General features: G+C 38.9%; 3 protein-coding genes across 6 annotated transcripts; 1 reads left to right on the plus strand and 2 right to left on the minus strand.

The window, feature by feature from the left end:
• Positions 1 to 627: 627 nt before the first annotated feature.
• LOC148718194 (uncharacterized) lies at positions 628 to 3201 on the minus strand. Of its 2 annotated transcripts, XM_088743719.1 has the most exons (3): positions 2859 to 3201; positions 1198 to 1337; positions 628 to 933 (listed from the first exon to the last, which is right to left on the minus strand). In XM_088743719.1, exons 1-3 carry the CDS (start codon positions 3199 to 3201, stop codon positions 922 to 924), a joined length of 495 nt encoding a protein of 164 aa, XP_088599845.1. In that variant the 3' UTR covers positions 628 to 921. The 2 variants fall into 2 exon arrangements, with proteins under 2 accessions (XP_088599845.1, XP_088599844.1); XM_088743718.1 differs by having other exon boundaries at positions 628 to 1337.
• Positions 3202 to 4409: 1208 nt separating this feature from the next.
• Positions 4410 to 9948, plus strand: LOC111345657 (CUE domain-containing protein 1). The gene is made up of 7 exons (XM_022952945.2): positions 4410 to 5227; positions 5678 to 5713; positions 6028 to 6240; positions 6849 to 6912; positions 7519 to 7586; positions 7923 to 8029; positions 9328 to 9948. Exons 1-7 carry the CDS (start codon positions 4621 to 4623, stop codon positions 9421 to 9423), a joined length of 1191 nt encoding a protein of 396 aa, XP_022808680.2. The 5' UTR covers positions 4410 to 4620; the 3' UTR covers positions 9424 to 9948.
• A 1141-nt stretch (positions 9949 to 11089) lies between these two features.
• LOC111345658 (GDP-fucose protein O-fucosyltransferase 4) lies at positions 11090 to 19638 on the minus strand. 3 transcript variants are annotated; one of them, XM_088743298.1, is made up of 3 exons: positions 19514 to 19600; positions 13188 to 13750; positions 11090 to 13066 (listed from the first exon to the last, which is right to left on the minus strand). In XM_088743298.1, exon 3 carries the CDS (start codon positions 13016 to 13018, stop codon positions 11852 to 11854), a length of 1167 nt encoding a protein of 388 aa, XP_088599424.1. In that variant the 5' UTR covers positions 13019 to 13066; positions 13188 to 13750; positions 19514 to 19600; the 3' UTR covers positions 11090 to 11851. The 3 variants fall into 3 exon arrangements, with proteins under 3 accessions (XP_088599424.1, XP_088599423.1, XP_088599425.1); XM_088743297.1 differs by lacking the exon at positions 13188 to 13750 and having other exon boundaries at positions 19514 to 19638; XM_088743299.1 differs by lacking the exon at positions 13188 to 13750 and having other exon boundaries at positions 19519 to 19596.
• Between the last annotated feature and the right edge of the window lie 916 nt (positions 19639 to 20554).

Below are 20554 nucleotides of genomic sequence, written 5' to 3' on the forward strand. Positions count from 1 at the left end.
TTGTCTTGAAATCTGTAATTGCAAGGTAGTATAAAAAATACACGATCCACTTGACTACTGAAGTCTCAAAAGTTTTAATAACTGATATTATCATTCAATCTTGAAAGTTATCGATTAGAATTGATAGTATAAAGGTGGATTCATCTTGTCTTGTGACTATCGGTGTAACAACAATTAAATACGCCATTTTGCAAAAGACCTTAAGATACATCGGGAAGTAAATAGATCAGAGGATCTTTAACAAAAAAAAGTAAAAGAAATGTTTTACTTAGGCTGATGGTGACAGATTGGTTAGTATAATATCACAATCTTACAAATAATGTGAAAGACTCTTACATGTTGTCTAACTCTAAATCACGATCACTGTCATTTCCCACTGATATTCCTTTAGGTGAACCGACGTTTCACATTACACTTCCATCACTTTGACTTTCTTGATCTCCTCCGCGGCTTCCACTCTTCTTCAGGAAGGCTTCCATATTTCTTTTCATTCCAGCTATTGTTGCATTGTGTTTCTTGGCATTATCTTCCTCGTTTCGACGGTTTTAACAAGCTGTATTAAAGTGTTCTGTAAGGCAGCAACAAAAATATGACCTCCAGTGATCTTTACTTTTTTTAAGACAACAATGAATTTTAAACACCTGCTTTATTCTTTGACAATACAGAAGTTCTCTGGATGGTCTTCTCGAGTGGTTTTCTTTTAAAGTAAAATTGATGATGATACTTCAAAGTGAAACTTCCGAAGCTTTAAATAGAAATGTTTCTGCAGACAAGCTTGAAAGATAATGCTCAACATTTTACGTACTTTTTTAAAGTATCGAGCTTTAGTCTGCGGAGTCCTGTCCGTTGGTACAATCTTTACCTTCTGGCAACGACCACACCTTATAGTAAATTCATTGACCGCTGTGCTATTGAACATACTCAGTGCCAGAGCTACAAACACATTGACAGGCTAATTAACTTAATACATTAAAGACGATTTAAATAATCATCGTTATCATCATCGTCTCCATCATAGTAAGAAAATGATTAAATTTTTTAGGAAAAATCATGGCTGTTAATAATAACAAAAATTCTTAACGATTTCTTTTGGTCGCACATAGCCAAATTTAGATCATCCAACATCTTGGTCTGTCGTTCATTTCGCTCAACACTTTCGCTCTGTTTTAGGTGCTTTCCAAGGTGGTCGTCCTCTACCTTTGAAGCTGACCTTTTCCTTCCACCTCTTGGCTTTCGTTTGCTGACTTTGCTGTTTTGCTGTTCTTCGCCACCAGCAACGGTGATAATTATCACAGGGGAATCTTTCGAAAAGACGATTTCCTTTTTAAGAACATTGACTGAAAGAAAATAATGACGTTAAAATTAATAAATCAAATAATAATCTTTTGACTACGTCCTTTTTGTCTTTTGTCTATCTACTTTGACATTTATATTGGTGTCATTTTTTCTGGGCAGTTTCAAACCCCACTCCAGTCTCTTTCGTAGTCCATAAAAATTAAATTTAAGTTGCGTTTAGTCGAGAAAAAAATCTGTGCGAATATTCTCTTCCTATTCTTCCTAGGTTGTTCCTATTCTCAGGTCTTCTCATTATTGTCAACACGCCCTTTTTGCAAAGCGAGCGATCAAGGATCATCAAGAAATATCTCAGGTGTGTTGAATATCACCTCTAACGGCCCTAACCGAAATCACGGCTCTCATCAATGACTCACTTTCTGTATAATTTCTGAGAAAATTGTCGATTCTTAAGCAAACTTCAAATAAAATATGTAGGGGAGACTGAATAAAACTTTTCTAGACTTCTAGTATTGTAAGGGCCTGTTTACATGGAGATAGGGTGACCCTTCTAGAAGGGGCACCCTCTTAGAAGGGTAACCCTTGCCTATTGTATTTTCCGGCTTGGTTTACATGAGAGGTAGCGTCACCCTATCTGCTTGGTGGGGTAACCCTCCTGCGAGGGCCAACTTTTTGCCATGTAAACACTTGAGGTAGGGTCACCCTCCTAGAAGGGTCAACTTTTGTGGGTTAGGTTTACTGTCAGATTGCCGCGAAACTCTGTAATGGCTTCGCGCGCGTATAAGCCCGAGGAATATTTTCGCCGTTCCGTGGTGGCCAAATTGTTTGAACAGAGTTCGAAACAGTCGGAGGACAACGGTGTGGACATTTCCAAAAAAGACATAGATGATCATGAATTAGTGGTCGACGAGAGTACCATAGAAAGCCGCTCGACTCGGAAAGATATGGAAGAAGGCTTGCCACGTGAAAAATCAAAGAATTCACAGGGAAAGCGAAAAGCGTCCTTCGCCACTCCTCTGTGCGACCGGGACTCTGCCAAATTCTCCCTCGGCGACAAAATGGCTCTCCTTCGTACATGCCTCATTCGTCGCATTGCAACATTGTACTGGGCGGCTACCTGTAGCGCCATTCGCTCTTGTCGGCGTTTTTCTATTAGGGGATACGACAGCAAGATCCCACAGCACTGAAAATCCGCAGCCAAAGAGGCAAACAAAAGGAAAATTGAATTTACCGCCAAAATACTTCGTTTGTCCGCCATTTTGGTTGTTTTGTACTTAGCGACCGCGCAGATATCTCCCTCGGTGCCAAATTCAATAATCGCGATAACCCTAGGGACAAGACTTTGCATGTAAAGGGGGGCTATCTTTTGCCCTTCTAGAAGGGTGACCCTCCTAAGGGGGTCACCCTATCTCCATGTAAACAGGCCCTAAGAGATGTAAGAAATTAACGCGAATTAAAACAATTAACACGAAAGTATGGATATCAGATACTTTTCACACGTGACTTTCAAGCAACATGTTATAAATTAGGATCTCTTATCAAATTTTCATGATGAAAACACTAACCTTGTAAAACTGCAGAATCGACAAAAAGCGGCCTTTTCATGTTCCACTGCGCTTGTGTAATGATTGAGAAAGCTTTACTGCCTTCTGCGCCTTTGGCTAGTCTGCACAGCTTATGATCAATAGATGACCCTATTCCCCGCTTCTCAGCTTCGGCCTTGAGGCCCGCGTGTTCAGCAATATGCCTTTTCAGGGCATCAAGGTAATTATGTTCTCTTTTCAGGGGAATTCTGATCCTTTCCTTTCCCCCAAGAAAACAGAAAGATCCAGGAGATTTGGGATCAACGAAGTAGACAACCCCTTCTAAAACACGAAACGGCTCTTCGCTGACTTCGCTCTTCGACATTGTGGGTCGTGAGAAATGAAGACAAGACGTCAGACAATGAATAATCTGAAGACCTGATCGTTGGTGTCAAAGGTCGCATCAGCTTTATTTTTGGATCAACGGGTCATGGGAAACCCTATTGTTTGGTTACGCAAGCTGAAGAAAACAGACACGGCGATCACCTGGAGAGTTCCTTTGTGGGGTCTTCGTAGCCGTTCACGAAAAAAAGGGTCGTTTTCTTGTTTGTTATCACGGGTATCGGAAAATTATTTCTCTGTTTCACGTATCACGACAATCATATCATTCACGGTTCACGAATTTTAAAACTTTTAGATTATGGATCACAGAAAATAAATTAGTGCGATCACATTTCACGTGAAACCCCCTTACGGCCCCTCATAAATGTTTTCACAGGTTTCATAATTTTAAACCTTTATACTCTTGTCTAAGTATGCATATTCTCCATACTGTTCTCCATACATTTCCCGAGGTGCTGACAAGGAGAATTCGTTTAACAATCAAGAGCTTTTTTAGTTGCTGATCATTTCCTACATTCTCGTGACCTTACTGAGTGACTCGGGGTGATATTGTAAGGAGAAATTAGATACTAGTCACTCCTAGGGGTCAAAAAGAATAAAGGAACCAACCATCACGCAGGATGTCAATAAAATCCGATTCAGTATAAACAAAGATATGACAGATATTCATTGCTCGTATATTCGTGCCGAATTGAGAGGAAATCTGTCGAGTTTCATCGGAGCGCGCGGCAAAATCCTGTGAAAATCTGGAATGCGACACTATCCAATTTGTTCCCCACCCCTCCCCTATATGTGCGTTTCTTTGTTAACTGACCCTAATGTGTTTGGTCTGCTTGGGATTCACATATTTTCAGCCCCCCCTCCCCCCCCTCTCGTAACAGATTCTGATACACATTTGCAGGTTTGAGCTATTAAATTTCACGTTATAGAAGTTTTATATTGACCCATCTTTAAAAATATAGTTACCCCAAGAGCTCATTTGATCTTATTGACTCTGTATCACTCTCAAGAGCCAATGTGATGTCTTTGAGTTGAAGTTATGGTCGTTTTATATTATTTTTAACCATAATTTTTGGTCTTGACCTCTGGTAAGTGACTAAAACCTTGAAAATGCTCTCTTGCATTTGCCCCCAGGGTCACTCGACTCTAATTGTCCGATGGAGCCTGGCGACGATTATATGTAAAGGAAGCTGAAGGAGCAGAACGACAGAGGAAACGAAGGCCTTCCGCTTGAAAACAAATACTGAATTTTGTTCGTGGAATGCCGTGTTCTTTGGGCTTAATCTTTAGATTAAGACACTAGTTACTCCTCTAATTGAAAGACAGACCAACAGACGCACAATTAACGGCATTTTCTTCTTTTGACGACGCAAAATAAGCATACGGTAGCTTGAGTTCGTAAATGGTTCCAATGTTCGGAGGTACAAACCTCATGCATCGTCCTCCCGAAAGGCCACGGACAACTGGACAAGCGAATAATGAACCAAGACAACTGGACTTCACGGCGGCTATGAACGACTTTAAACACATGTTTCCTAACGTGGACCGAGAAGTTATAGAAGCGGTTTTACGCGCTAACAACGGCTTGGTAGACGCTACTATTGATCAACTATTGTCGATGGGACTTGATATGGAAGGCTGCAATACCTCTTCAACGCAGTGTGATCTTCCGCCCTTACCCTCTTACAGTGATGTGGATCGTTCGGAACCGCCTCCAGCTTACACACCTCGAGATGACAAAATTTCGCCGAGTTCTGGGAGTCCGTCTCGTCCGCTCCCCGCTAGACCTTACTCGGCATGGAATCCACCATTACTCGGCAAATTACCGGATGATTTTTTGCGTCTCGGTCCTCCTTCAACGAGCTCTCCTGGCGTTTTTGGCGACAGTATGGGCGACCAAGAGCTAGAAAGATTTTTGGAAGATGAAAAATTGGCGATGGTCTTGCAGAATGAAGAATTTATGAGAGAGCTGAGACATAATAAGGATTTTATGTCGTCACTGGAAAAAGGTTTGTGAATATTCTTAGCGTGTGTTTAGGCATGTAATTGTTTTATGAAGTAATAAATTACCCTTGACTCAAGTGAGTTGTCTTTGATATGAAACAAAAAGAACGTGATATAGTTTTCTTAGTTTTGAAATTCGCCTTCTTCCAAGTGTTTGATGTACATACTATGGATACAGTTTCACTGTCAGTTTCCTCCGACAAATAAGTGTTTCACCTATTTATTTCTTCCTGTCTCATTTTCATTAAATATTTAAAAATACGTAATGAGGAACTACAAAAAAAACTTGTTGTGAGTATCGAACTTGATTTATCATTTATTTGCTTTTCTTTTTTTTGCTTGATGATTGGAAAGCAATAGTATATCTATTTCATTTTAATTTGTGCATTGTAGTATAGAACAGGGTAGGTACTTATAGTGAAAAACTCAAAATGGTTTCTTTTGTTAATCTACAGATAGGCAAAGAAATACAGTTCCATCTCAGAACATGAGTAAGTTTTTTTCAAAAGCTTCAGTTGTAATCAAATGTACACAAGGAAGTGAGTAGTTAATCATGGATTTTTTCCATTAAATATTTTTTAAGTATTTTGAGTGTGTGTGTATGTGTGTGTGTGTGTTTTAGATTTGTGAGTTCTCATTTATATCGTCTCGACAAATAATCTCTCCGATTTATCTGTGACAAAGTGTAACTTGTAAAAGTTTGTGAAAGGGTGGTTATTTTCAGGAGAATCAAGCCTAGATTATCTCTCACAAATTATTTTACTTGACATGATTTTAAATGCTTGCATACTATACTGTTACTCAGCACCAGTAGAAGCCCCTTCTAGCAATGTTCTAGTGGCTGCTGGAGGAAGCAACAGTAGCAGGCATGCACCTCAGTCTCAGACACCAGCACCAGTGCCCTCTGCAAGCCCAGAAACTGCTGGAGCAGTAGGTGGACACCCAGCCCCCGCTGCTGGTTCCACCTCCTCACATGACGATGCTGTCCTGAGGGAGAAGTTGAAGCATATGGGAAAGAGTATGCTGTATTTTTAATTTTTAAAAAAGGATTCAGTTTAAAGAGGATGACTGAAGCATGTGTGACACCTCTTGGATACGCATTTTACTTCACTTTCAATTTAATTTTCATAAAACAGACATTAGTTGAGTAGATAAAGTACCATGTGCTCTTCCTTGATCAATAAATTCTCTCTCAGACATCCACAGTGATGAGAAAGTTTCTTACTTAAGATCTAGAATCTGTTAGTCTCTGGAATAATTAACTGAGTAATAAGCATGCTAAAACTTTTGTTCTGTGAACTTTGTTTAGAACTATTCAAACCTTTATTGAGCATATGCTAAAGCAATTTAGACTAGTAAATCTTTTAGGTACATGATGTTTAATCTGTACAAAACATTTTATAGAAATAGAATGATTACAAAATGTAAACTGCTTTCAACAAATTTTTTCAGGAATGGTTATAAATACAAATACCACATCCTGTGAGGAGTCAAACAAGCTTAATTATGTGGGTTTTATTATTATTATTATTATTATTATTATTATTATTATTATTATTATTATTATTATTATTATTATTACATATAAAGTTATTAAATACCACTCATCATCTTGGTAATCTTCAGGTACAAGAAAGAAGTTTGACAAACTGGCACGAATGTTTCACAGGAAGAATGTGAACAGAGCCAAGTATCCTTTACACATGCAGAGAGAGTGGTCACATTTTGTAATGCTGTACACCACAATTTAGGGAGTTGCAATGGCCTACTGATCAGTGCACTGGACTCTGGGTCGAGGGATCTGGGTAGGAGATCTGACCAGGTCATTTTGTTGTGTTCTTGAGCAAAACACTTCATTCTCGCAGTGCTGCTTCTTCCCCCCCTGGATGTGATGGACTAGCATCCCATCCAGGGGGGAGTAGTAATACTCTTAGTTGTGTCATGCTCAAGTTCAGACTTGCTTTTGCCATACCAAAGTTTAATTCACTATTCATCATTAACAAAATGATTGCACTGGAAAGTTCATTTAAAATCCAAGTTTGAAGTTAGTCTTGGCACCCCCATTTCCCCATGCAGTGTTAGGTAATACTTAAATGCAAACCTCAGTATTATAGAATTATCCACTAAACATTGCATGAGCGCAGGGAAAGGGAAAAATTTGTCAATAGTGTAACTCCTTAAGAAGTAATGATAATAATGATGAAAAAATAACTGTGGGATCTGTAATGAATTGGTAAGAGTACATGGGTAGTTGTTAGTGTTACTAGAGGTAGATTGTGTCTCTTAACCTTGAAAGTCTCATTGCTACTGGTACTGCTGCATCCACCGCCAACCTTCTGGAAGGTTACAGTGATGATGACGATGGTGAGATTGTTTTCCTATGGTGTAGCTTCATTATTTATGTCTAGTGCCATGTTCTTTGATTGACATGGGTGTTACTGGTCCTGGGGTTTCATTAAGGGCCATACACCGGGCAAATTGACCGGTTGTGAGGACGGCTCTGCCCACCTGATTTGACCATGTGGAGGAAAGTTTATCTTATAAAGAAGTTCAGTTCAAAGAGTTTTGCCCGCCTGTGAAAACCAGTTGCCCTCCTGCAGAAAACATTAATGAAACTCCTGCTGGTTAGATTTCTAAGAATTGTTATCTTTTTCCTTATCTTTTGAATAAGTATAATTCTTTTGTTCTTTCTAACCACAGATAAAATGCTAAATGCTATGGGATCTGCAAGGCTGGAAATTATGGATGAGAGAGATGAGGACAAAGAAAGAGAGAAATCACCTGAAAAGACTGCCACTCAGCAGAAGGTATGGGCAGGTTATATTTTGATTGCAAAAGTGCTGTTGTTGAATATTCTAAGAAAAACTTCTAAATTTCCTGCAAATAATAAGTTAAAGTCAGAACTCAGGTTAAAGTGCTCATCTGGCTAAAGCTCAAATTTGTTTCCATAGCATAAAAAAATGAAAACATCAAGATTGTTGTTACTTCCATAGATGAGATGCCAGTCCTTTAATAGGCTACCTCCCCCCTCCCCCTTCCCCCTCCCTCCTGCAAGAATTTTGTCAGATTTCCCTGTCAGTTTGAGGCTCAATGAGAATAGTTGAGTGTCACACAACCCACTTTGTGTTTATTTGTATTTAATTGCAGGGGGACCTAGAATAATTATGGGGGTTACCTTTTTTGACAGTGAATGCAATCTGTGAATGTATAGATGTGCAGATAGGGAATTCCTGGTGCATGTTAGCCCTCACTTATCATTCATATTAGTATTATTGCTGCAGTGATTGTAGAGATGTGTATGCTCTGATTGGTTGAGGCCTACATTATATCCAGCTATAATCCCTAAGTGCGAGGTGATTTTAGCAGGAGCGCTAAATTTCAGAGTGGTACCTCACAATTTGTCAGTGTTATTGAGGAAGTGATGAACATGAGAAAGGAAATATAATTCAGAAGAGCACATAAGATGTTATTAAGTTTGGAGTAACACTTTTCAGAAGAAAGATAGGAAGTTTTTGCAGATGGAATTAAATGAACCTATCAAATTCTAGTGGAAACTGGCTCTTTATCTTGATACAAGTTATCAAAACTCTTGAATGAAATGGTTTCAACATCACAATGAATATTTACTACAGAATTCAAAAGTACCTCAGCAATTATGCTAAACTTGGCCTTCAGTGAATAATTGTTGAATGTTACCACCTGGCCTGTTCCTAATTGCAAGCAGGTGTCAACTGTAGGACCCCTCCACTGGGAAATCTGTCCTACTCCCCTTAGTCATGTGACTCAATTATTCAATTGTCTTTTACAATTTTAGATAGTATACCCAACTGGAGGTGACATATTAATCCTCTGACCACTAAGAGTGATTAGCACCTAATTTCTCCTTACAATATCACCCCTGAATCAAACATTTAGGTTATGAGAATAAAGGAAATGATCACAAACTCAAGAAACTTTGATTGTTGAACAAATTCTCCTTGTCAGTGTCGTAGGAAATGTATGGTCCAGGAGAACAGTATGGGTGATTTACATACTGTTGCTGGGGTTGAAAGGGTTCATATCATTATGTTGAATTGAATTATTGCACTTTTTTTTTTTCATGAAGCCACGGGAGGCAGAACAGAGGAAGCCACCTGGAAGTGTTGAACCAATAGTTTTCTTCTCTGACGATGATGAGTTTCAATTTAAACAAGAAAACTAGAAATACATATGTATATAGTGAAAAGAATAAATTTCAAATGTCATTCAGGTCTGTTATAGGGTACAGAAATTACTGCTTTTGATGTAAAATGGGGCGAGGATTTCAAGAGAAATACTACAGTACACGCCCCACCTTGGTAATGAAAGAGCACCAGCCTGAAGTATTGTAAGACTTAACAACTCGCATAATTTACAGTAAATGTCATGGCTGACTCCGAATCTTAATACCACGCCTGGCTGTTTTATTCTTAAATTTATCCAGTGCAGTGTTAACGGGAATGTGCACGTCAAAAGGAACGTATTCTGTGTAGTTGAACCAAGGGAATTGTCCCTCTTCATTGTCACTATATAGTAGGTAAACGTAAATTGTAAACTATTTATCCAACCAATTTATTAGGGGGCATCTCTCGGAAATGAAAGTCTGTGGGAAAGGCATACACCCAGGGATAGTTTACATAAATCATTACAAATTATTATTATAATACATAGATAAAAAAAATTATTAAATTTTGATTTGTTTCGTAAACATTTCGAAAAATATTGAATTGTTTTTTTCCAACAAACATAACCATGGCAACATCATGACAGAGTTTACGTTTTGGGAGGGTATAGAGCTCTAATTTGTACAGGGATTTGTAAATATTGGTGAAAGATGGAAATATCTTGGTGGTCATAGGGACCTTAGGAAAACCACGACTGCAATAAGGACGTGGCAAAACAAAACACATGATGGGCAGAACAATAGCCAGCACGAGCGTTTAACACCTTTGTACATTTCGTAGCCGTCCTCTGCAAAACAGCAACGTGAAATCTCCTGAATTTGCGCCGTCTGCGAACGGAAGCCGCGACGGCAACTTTATTTGATTTCCATTTGGAACTCAGCGCTGCTTATAGACGTTTAGCTGAAGCTGAGGTGTGGCGCTGTAAGAGACGGTAAACATATGCAGCCATTTTCGAAATTTTGACTTGAAATAGAAATTGATTTTTTAATTGACATCTTCCTTAAGATATATTTCGTTATAGTATAAAAATGCTAGTATTCTATCTTAATTGTGGCAATCTGACTAGCTGTGCGACTCGCTTTCTATTTGGCAAATAGGTTTAATGTTGCTCTGCGTCGTCTGTCCAGTAAATTAATGTTGTGGTAAGGACTAAAAAAGTGGCACAAGGAACACATCCGTGTGTGTCGCTACTGAATTTTGTTGCATGAGATGATGGCAAAACCAGCAACCTACTTCAACCCTAAGGCTGCACAATTTTAAAGAGAGTGGTAAAAGGGGAGGGGGGGAAGGGTCAAGATCACGTTTCACGGAAAATAAATCGGTCCCTTCACAATTCACGGTCATTGTTAATTACTGTCGAAACTACAACCAAAATCACGGTTGACCACGACTTAAATACTTCTTTATCATTTCACAGAGAATTAGTTTGGAAAATCACGGTTCACGGCTACTAATGAAATCGCGATTCACGAGAAAAAAAAAAAGCCATTACACGTTTCACGGGGAAAAAAAATAGGCCATTCACTAATCATGAAAATACCCTTTACCACCCTCCTTAACCTTTCACTGCATAACTTAGTAGCTTTCCAAGTGAAAAACTTCAAGTTACGTACAGCGCACATACAGAAAGAGAAACTGAATGGCATGGATACTGGTGTCTTCCACTCACAGTTTAAGCTCACTTAATCTTTTAAGTAAAAAAGCGTACCTGTCTTTCGAGAGTTCCGCAACGGGATAAATGAACTTGCATGGCAGTGTCAAGGCACTTTGATTTTTCACTCGCCTCTCCACACATCCTAAACTTCACGGTTCTTACAGTGTACGTTATTGAAAAGTGCGACATGGAGGCTCTGAGTTGACTGAAATACTTAAGTTCTGCTCAGAGTCGGAACACATGGCGATCACTTGGCATTCGATTATTTATATTCAATCCAGATAATTCATGACTGGAAGAACTAAAAAAAAAACAACGACATTATATGTCAATATTAAAGAGTCAGGTGAAACCGCCTGAGATGGTTGGCTGAAAAGGAAACGCCTTTGTTGTCAGCCGTTGCAAACGACACTGTATCCTTAATTACAATTATCTGTTAAAGATAAAAGACATGGTTTAGTGGCACGTAACAATGTTGCCATACAAATCTTAGTGAGGATAATACTTGTTAAAATCACGAAGTGAAAATTTCGAAATTACCAAATGGTAAAAATGTGAAAGAGCAGTTTGGAGGACAGAAAGCGGAATAATAAAAAGAAACGGAACAGTCTCTAGATTTAATTTTACAGTGAAAGGAGAAAGAATTCCCTTTTGATGTCAATACGGAAACATTCCACTTTGTTGGACGATTGGTAGCCCCAAACTGTAAAACTGACACTTGGAATGAAATACCTAACCAATCTTTTGTAATGGTACCTTAAAAAGAAAACAAACTAGTTTTCTTTCTTTATTTCCCAGTCTTCAAAAGTTCTTGCCTTGCATGTAATTGGCTTGAGGCCATTCTCGTGTATTCGGCGTTCTGAGAGAGCTACGCAAATTTGACAATAAAGAGGATACTTCGGAAACCAAACATTTCCAATTACAGTGCCAGTGATATTTCCAAAACCTTTCCATTTCCACTCCAGGAATTTATTGTATTCCCCCTCATTGTTGCCAATGTATTTAAGGTACTCCGCCAGTTGCTGTGGAGTTTTGAAATCACGCACTCTTATGACAGAATGCTTAAGATTTCCGGGTAGGAACTCTTCAAGTCTCTCCGTACCCATGACTACGGGAACTGAGCCTGCAGTCAGAGCATGACCTAGTTGCGCGTCCACGAAGTAATCACAATCCTGATTGAAAAACACCAAAGAGAACTTGTACTTTTTGGCTAGGTCAGTTTTGACTTCTCGAAATTCCTTCCCGTTTTCTGAACCATACCTCTCAACTAGACCTTGTTTGTTCCTAAGACATGCTCCATAAGAGTCAACTTGCACAAACTTCATCAACTGCCTCATGTATTCCGTTCGCACGGGTTCGCAGTTTGAAAAGACCGCCATAATGAGTCCATCTTTGTCCTTAAAAGGAACTGGTGGTGTGACATCTGGCTTCCTAAAAGTTGGCTCAGGAAAGTCCGAGTCCAGGCGATAACTATGCAAAAGATTGAATTTAGACATAAAATTGGGTTTGGTTAATGAGGGAGTGTAGACCGGGTTTTCTTGTGTTTGAAGGATCCACGGAACTGATTCCTTTGGAGGTATCATATGTGAATCCCTAGCATGAACCACGAACCCATCGGCCTCATTCGCTCTTGAGTGATTGCTTGTCACCTCGCAGGCTACAGGACAGTCGCCTTGCTTCCAAGAAAGATGTAGATCCAGCTGCCTTTGAAAATATGTCGACCAGTAAATGATGAGCCATTGCTTAGCCTTTGGATCCGAGTCAATGACCGACTGCGATATTTCCCGCTGAGCATTCTCTCTCGTTGACCTTATGGAGTTAACATATACAACTAGTGAACTACCTTTTAAGCCGAAGAAACTTGTTTCAAATTTCCATAATAGCACTGTTAAGATAAAAAGGAAAAGTAGAAAGGATAAAACGAAGGATTTCCCTGCCATTTTAAACCATGAATGAGTCGATGTCTTCTTTGTTGTATTTCTGGTACCCTGTTGATCAAAAATAAATATGTTGGGATCAATAAAGAACTACAGAATTTTAAAAAATAATTAATTACGACAAGAGACTGATAAAAAATCTCAACCAAACCACTAGGACGCAGAAAAATACCTTAAAAACAAATAAGATTTACACTAGCTTCCATGTAAGAAAAAAAGGCTAGGTTACCCACAGGGGTGAATGGAGCACCTGTACATATCGTCGGTAATCGAGAAGTCGTCAAATGAATGAAAGTATCTTTGTCCAGCTTTTGAGCCATCATGTCGCGAAAAGTCAACCATGTGTGCAGTCACCCTCCTTTTCCTTAGAACAGCCGCGGTAAAAGAACGACTGTTGTTTGAACGTTAGCGTGACCTTTATCCCTTTAAATAAGCAGTTGTTTTGTCTAAGCTTTAGAGTAAGTACCCGTTGTCAGAAACATCGAAGGTGTAACTATATTTTGGAGTCACAACAATTTCATTTACCTCATTATTTTGCTTAATACTCCTTAAAACCATCAATAAAATGATGAGGTATGTATCGGATTCTCGTTCTTACCAAACTAAGGAGCTATTTATCTCATCGAAGCTTGGGTTTTTAAGTGGTTTTCACAGGCCAGTAATACGACCCCTGTTGTTGCGATTAATCATTAAAAGTATTTGTAGCTTTGACTTCCTCGATTGTCTCGGATAGTACTGAAAGAAATTGAAAATATCTTTACTGCTTGGACATTTCTGATCCTCTGCATGGTTAATAGCTGTATTTCAAATTTTAAATAATCGGTTTTAGCGGAGAGTCTGTCTGAATGCGGGGGGGGGGGGGTGGGGGTGTCACGTTGACGGTTGACGGTTGAAAATAAGCTCTTTTGACGGTTGACGCGTGTACGGGTAAGTTTTAGTCATTTGATGGTTGATGGTTAATTTTTTGGAATGTCGTTTGTAAAACGAACTAAAGGCGCGAAATTTGGCCTTAATTTTCATAAAGACACGTTTGTAAAGAACTGTTAATTTAAAACACCTTCTATTGATAAATGACTAACGTTTTACGACACCGGAAGTCTTTCCACACCGGAAGTCAGTTCTGTCGCGAACCAGTTTTACTCGCGACTAGAAGTTAAAGGACTTACATAAATCTATTTTTATGATATATCAAAACTTTTATTTATGAACAACAGAACTTGACCCCAGTTAAGGTAATCGTTTAGTTCTTAGTTAAGGATATCTGAGACATTTGACGGCTAACGTTGGCTTCAGTAACGCCTGGAGAGTTCTCCTTGACCATTTTTGGCGTATTGAAAGTACGATTTGGCAGCCAAAAAGTGTCTTCATTTAGCGCGCCCCTAAAACGATCATACTACTTAGCTGTGATGAATGCGAAAGAATAAAAATATGTAATGGTAACAAAACGGAATGTAACTTAACATATATCCGCATTCTTCTCAATAACATTTGCCGCTAAACGCAAATGTTATTGAGAGGAATGCATGACAAACCAATTGAAATATCGCAGGGATCCCTAGGGGGTTTGTGCATATTGAATGACGCCCAAGAATTTGACCATCTGTGTGGGTTCACGTGTCTTGAATGACACCCAAGACTTTGACCTTTCAATATGGAGCACTTAGGTCAAGGTCGATCAGTTTGCGAACCATGTCTTCCAACCACAGGTGGCCCAAGCTCTCTTTGAGAACCACACAAAGAACACAATTTGCATATCGATTTATAAGGATTTGTACGGGATTTTCTACAAGATATCCATAGAGATGGTTAAAAGTGAAAATATTAAATAAAAATGGCTTACCTTATTCCATACGTGTGTTGCTTGCTCCTGGTGTCGTTATTTTACCGATCTCACTTGATTTAATCGGTTTTTTTTTTAATTCTGGTTTTCTCTTTAGAAGACACACGTATGGAATAAGGTAAGCCATTTTTATTTAATATTTTCACTTTTAACTATCTCTATGGCTATCTTGTAGAAAATCCCATACAAATCCTTATAAATCGATATGCAAATTGTGTTCTTTGTGTGGTTCTCAAAGAGAGCTTGAGGTGCCTGTGATTACTATAGCTTAGTCGCTATATCCTATACAGGGGCGTAGCGTCCGTAGACGCACGTACGCCCATGCGTACAGCTGAAATCTGAAAAAAAAAAATTTTTACTCCCTTATAGCATTTGTCAGAGTTACCATAAAATAGGACCGATTTTAAATTTTGAATTATACCGGCGTGTGTTTGTTTTTCCAGTGCCTTTTCATTAATCCGTAAACGACAAGAAGCGTTATTTGGCTTTCTAGACCTGTTAACTCTCTAGATATTTTAGGAACCCAACAGCCCTTTTTAGCTTTAAAATTCTAGAGATGGGTAAAATAAACAGCTAACTACTGCATTTTCCATTGCATTTATTTATAAAAGAGTTCCGCGAAAATGGCATTTCCGAGACCCTAAATTTCAAAATTTTCTGGGGGAGCATGCCCCCAGACCCCCCCTAGTTTGGGGCGCCTTCGGCGCTCCAATATCCGCGCTGTGCGTACACCTCCGAAATCTCACGCTACGCCCCTGCTATACATATAATATATGGCTCGTTTAGGACCATACAGACTTAAAGAGACTTACAGTCCTTATACACTTAGAATACGCGATATCTACACCTATGATAAATTGGAAATTCGCGATCGGTGAGGGAGATTATGACTAACTGCCACGAGCGTCTGTCCCATGGCGGGAAGCAAAGAAAAAGAAAAAAAAGAGCGTTTCAAGGCAATTCAATCTTATTGGACCTCGAGAGAGCAGCTAAAATAAAGCCTATAACTTAAGCAGATAATAATAATAATAATAATAATAGTAATAAAGCATTTATATAGCGCTAAGCTCCACTAGTTCTCCGTAGCGCTTTACAAAATTTTAGACAAATCAACATAGCGATTAAATTATAAAAAATCGTAAATTAAAAAGCGTCTTTGAACAAGTATGTTTTAAGGTTCCTCTTGAAAATTGCAGCAGATTCAGATGTTTTCAGGGAATATGGTAAATCGTTCCAAAGCTTGGGACCGGCAATGGAGAAGGCACGGTCACCAAAGTTCTTTCGAAATGTTCTTGGAACCTTCAGGAGCATTTGTGATGAGGAACGCAGTACACGAGAGCCATAATTCCTTTGATGCAACAGTTCAGCAATATAAGTTGGAGCTAAACCATGTAGACCTTGATAGACAAGTAGAAGTATTTTGAAGATAATGCGATACTTAACAGGTAGCCAACGAGGTTTCTTCAGTGCAGGTGTAATATGTTCCCATTTCTTTGTCAAGGTGATAACTCGCGCAGCAGCGTTCTGTATAGACTGTAGCTTGTTAATCATATAGTCAGGTAGTCCATAGAGAAGGGAATTGCAATTATCCAATTTAGATGTAATATAAGCATGAATCACAATTTCAGCAGTTTCCGGACTGAGATATTTTCGTATCTTACTTATGTTCCTTAGGTGATAGTACGAAGCTTGACAGACTTTCTTAACTTGCTCATCCATTGTTAGATGTTGATCGAAAACCACTCTTAAATTTCTTGTAGATTGAGCTGGGCTAATCTTTTCATCACCAACTTCAAAAAAACTGAGTACAGGAGATTGACTAAACCTGGAATTGACGAGTAACAATTCGGTTTTATCTTGGTTGAGCTTCAAGCCGTTCAATATCATCCATGAATCAATGTGTTTTACACACAATTCCACTTTAGATTTAACTGTTGATAGTTCATCTTGCGAACTTGACAAAAAAGACACACAAATTTTCGTGTCATCAGCGTATAAATGATATCGTAGACCATAGCTCTTAATAATATCAGCTATTGGAGAAGTATATAGTACATACAATAATGGGCCCAAAACAGATCCTTGTGGAACGCCATGTACCAATTTGCGAAACGTTGACTTGCAGTTTTCAATTTGTACAAACTGTTCACGGTCCATGAGATAAGACTTAATCCATTGGATTACTTTTCCTTTTACACCAAATCTTTGCTCTAGTCTTGACAACAGTATAGAATGGTCTACCGTATTGAAGGCCGCAGGTAAGTCTAATAGTAGCAAAACAATAGAATGGTTTGTAACAACAGCGCGCAGAATATCATTCTGCACTTTAACTAAGGCGGTTTCTGTAGAATGGAAAACTTTATAGGCAGAATGGAACATCTCACCCAAGTGGTGCTTCGTTATGTAATCGGTAAGTTGAACCGCCACAGACTTTTCAATGCTTTTAGAGACAAGGCTTAGGTTTGATACTGGTCTAAAATTAGCAAATTGGTTGTGATCAGCATCGGGCTTCTTTAGGAGAGGAGAGACAGTAACAATCTTGAGGGATTTACGTACAGTACTAGTAGCTGTATCGAGTGACATGTTAACTATCTTCGTAATAACTGGAAATAGCACTTTAACGCATCCTTTAAAGACGATAGATGGGATAGGATCTAAACAGCAAGATTTATTAGAAGATTTGGCGGCTACTCCACAATGTGTTTTTCTGTTACCTCAACGAAATCGCAGAATGACGTTGAAATTTCAGTAGGTGGCTCTAAAGTGAGATAATTGCTGATTGCATCTTGTTTAGCTAACAGTAAATGGTGGATTTTGTCAATCTTCTCCGAGAAGAAATCAGGAAATGAATCGGCCAGCGCTGCGTTGTCATGTCAGATAGGATACCTCTTGGGAGTTGATTTCTGCAAGAGCTTATTTACGGTAGAAAATACCACCTTTTCATCAGATGAGTGCTGTTCGATGATAGATGAATAGTAATCAGATTTTAGTCTAGCAGTGAGATTAACAACAACATCGCACTGGTTTACATAACGCAGACGATCAGACGGCAATCTTGTTAGCCGCCACTTTCGTTCAAGGTTCCTTCTAATTCTCTTCTGCTCAGTCACTTCAGGTGTATACCATAGAGCCTTTGGTCGAACTGTAATCCAACGATGTTTTACTGGAGCGTGTTTGTCAATTAGAGAGAGCAGTGTAGTATCATATTTATCGACCAGTGAGCTCAGATCAGTGCATTGTTCATCAGAGAAAGCATCAATAAAGTCAGTGCAAAAACTCTCCATATTCAAAGTGCGCAGATTTCGACTTGTTACCGGATACTAGAAGATACGAATGCCAAGTCCATGGCATTCACAAATACTGTAATGAGATAAGTGTAGTTTACTCTGTATGCTCCACTTGTCACCACTGTATCGGGATCGATCAGGTTTTAATAACTGGGATGCGAAAATGTATCGGTTTTGACAGTTTTGCATGCGGTCAATTTTCGGTTTTGATCGATTTATGTTTCGGTTTTTCGGTTTTGGATGATTTTTTTTTCTACGGTTTTGCGGTTTGGGCTCCAATGCCCCCCTCCTAAAGCAGCAAGGTTCACACTATTTTACGTGGAACGTGAAAGGGTGAGCTGGCGTTTGCCGCCTCATGCAAACGCGGTGCTACTGATCTCTATAGTCGGTAACATCTAAACATGGAAGACGGATGAAGCGAAAATTCTAGAGTGTCAATGATGTGAATGCCTGTTAATTTAATTAGTTTTTGCAGCAGACTACTGCTTCAAAAGGATCTTCCTCAATATGAACCAGTCTTCAAAGACAAAGAAAATTTCAAGAACATGAACTATAAGAATAGCCAAAAGAATAGCCACTATAAGAATAGCCAACATCAAAATCTCCTAAGCTTTTGTGCCAAATCGCTAAGTCTCCCCCGCAATATAGCGGCCTCGAGGTCACGCAATTCTTCGTTTACTCAGAGTCCTTGAAATTATTTTAAAGCCGAAGGGTCTCGGTAAAATGGCACGGTGTAAATCTCCGTTCGACCTCTGTCTAAAGATGTTGCTGTTACCATTTAGTGGCAGAAATGTCGCAGAAAAGTACGTAAAAGAGAGTATCCCAGTAACTCTGATGAAATGCAACAATTTTCTTCACATCATATACCATTGTATTAGTCCGAACAAAAATCGCAGTTTAGGAGCTACAACAATTTTGCCATGAAGACTGATTCTCTGAATCAGGGCGATCATACTAACGTCTCGTAAGTCTAAGATTTTACAAAATAACATCGATGAAAATCAATATGGACTTGCTTCAAAATGAAGGACCCTAACCCTCAAGATAAGAATCATGGCACTTGTCTTACCGGTAGCCCCTGTTACGTTTTGTTTTTAATTCGTTTTTTAACCCATTTAAGGCATTTTACAATGATTTAGCATTGGGAAATTCAAATAATGTGGAAGGTAAAAGTATATGCATACATCCTGCAAAAACTAAACTCCAATTTGGTCATCTGACTTCCTTTACAGCAATTTGTGAATACTCTGGCCTCTTTTGGGAGTAAACATACGCAATGAAAGGCAGTAGTTACCGGAATTAAACTTTCAATATCATACATTTTCCGGCATTTGCTTAACTTGATGAAAAGGAGAGAAGATTGGAACTCACCTTACCACAGTTAACTCAGGAGCTTAAAGTATAGACATAAAACACACGTGTGTTGTGAACGCTCGCCGAAATGCCTACGTTGAGCGGCAAACAACACGATATTTCAAGACCATCACGAACCAATATATCGTAGATGTAAGGCTGAGAGAATTCACACACTTGTACTTAACGCGAAATCTTAATTTAGACTATCGAAACTTATTTGTCACTTTATTCATGGCGGGGACTAAGTCCATTTTTCACTGAGTTTAGTTTCGCGGCAATTGTCTTCATCTTTATAAAAAACTGGTTGACTTTCTCGATTAATATATGTGATAAAAAATGAAAATGAATAAATATGCGTCAATGGCCAGACTTGAGGTTGAGATGGCTGGATATCGGCCGATTTCTTTTTTGCATTATTATAATATGGGCCAAGACGAATCTATAAAAGTGTAAAAAATAGAACGAGGCTAATATCCAGCCATCTTGACCGAACAAGCTTGGTCAATAAAGGATTTATTATAAAGCAAAAAGATGTTGCCTATTAATAAAAAAAGAGAGCCACTGTGTTTGTAGCACAATAAAACCCCCCTTCGGTTCCTCCTCGGGCCGGGAGGGGGAAGTACGGCTACACGTAGGCTAGATAGCACGCGATATTTAAAAAAAAAAAAAACAAAGAAAGCAAAGCAAAAACACAAAGGAGATTTGGGTCGGATTGGGTAAAAGACGCCGCTAGAAAACTTTATAACCAAAGGTCGTTCCGGTCAGTATCAGAATCTTGTTTACCCTCTGATTATCAAACTGTAACAGTTGCTTTCAAAAGGCAAAGGTCGATTAAAAATTTGACAAATGAATTATCGATCAGGCTACGCGTGAAAAGCAAGGTTCCTAATACGCTATAAACAACTGCTTAGAAGCTTTCCCAGTATTGCTTCGCAACAACAGCTAAATTGCATTATAGTAATTTTGTCGCTGGGAGAGATCTATTTTAATCCTTGTAACGAGTTTCGGAAAGAGCTCGATTTTTCTGCTCGTTCTTGCATAGTCAGCGCCACGAAT

This window comes from Stylophora pistillata, chromosome 13 (genome assembly GCF_964205215.1).
Source record: "Stylophora pistillata chromosome 13, jaStyPist1.2, whole genome shotgun sequence".
In the NCBI taxonomy this organism is placed as follows: domain Eukaryota; kingdom Metazoa; phylum Cnidaria; class Anthozoa; order Scleractinia; family Pocilloporidae; genus Stylophora; species Stylophora pistillata.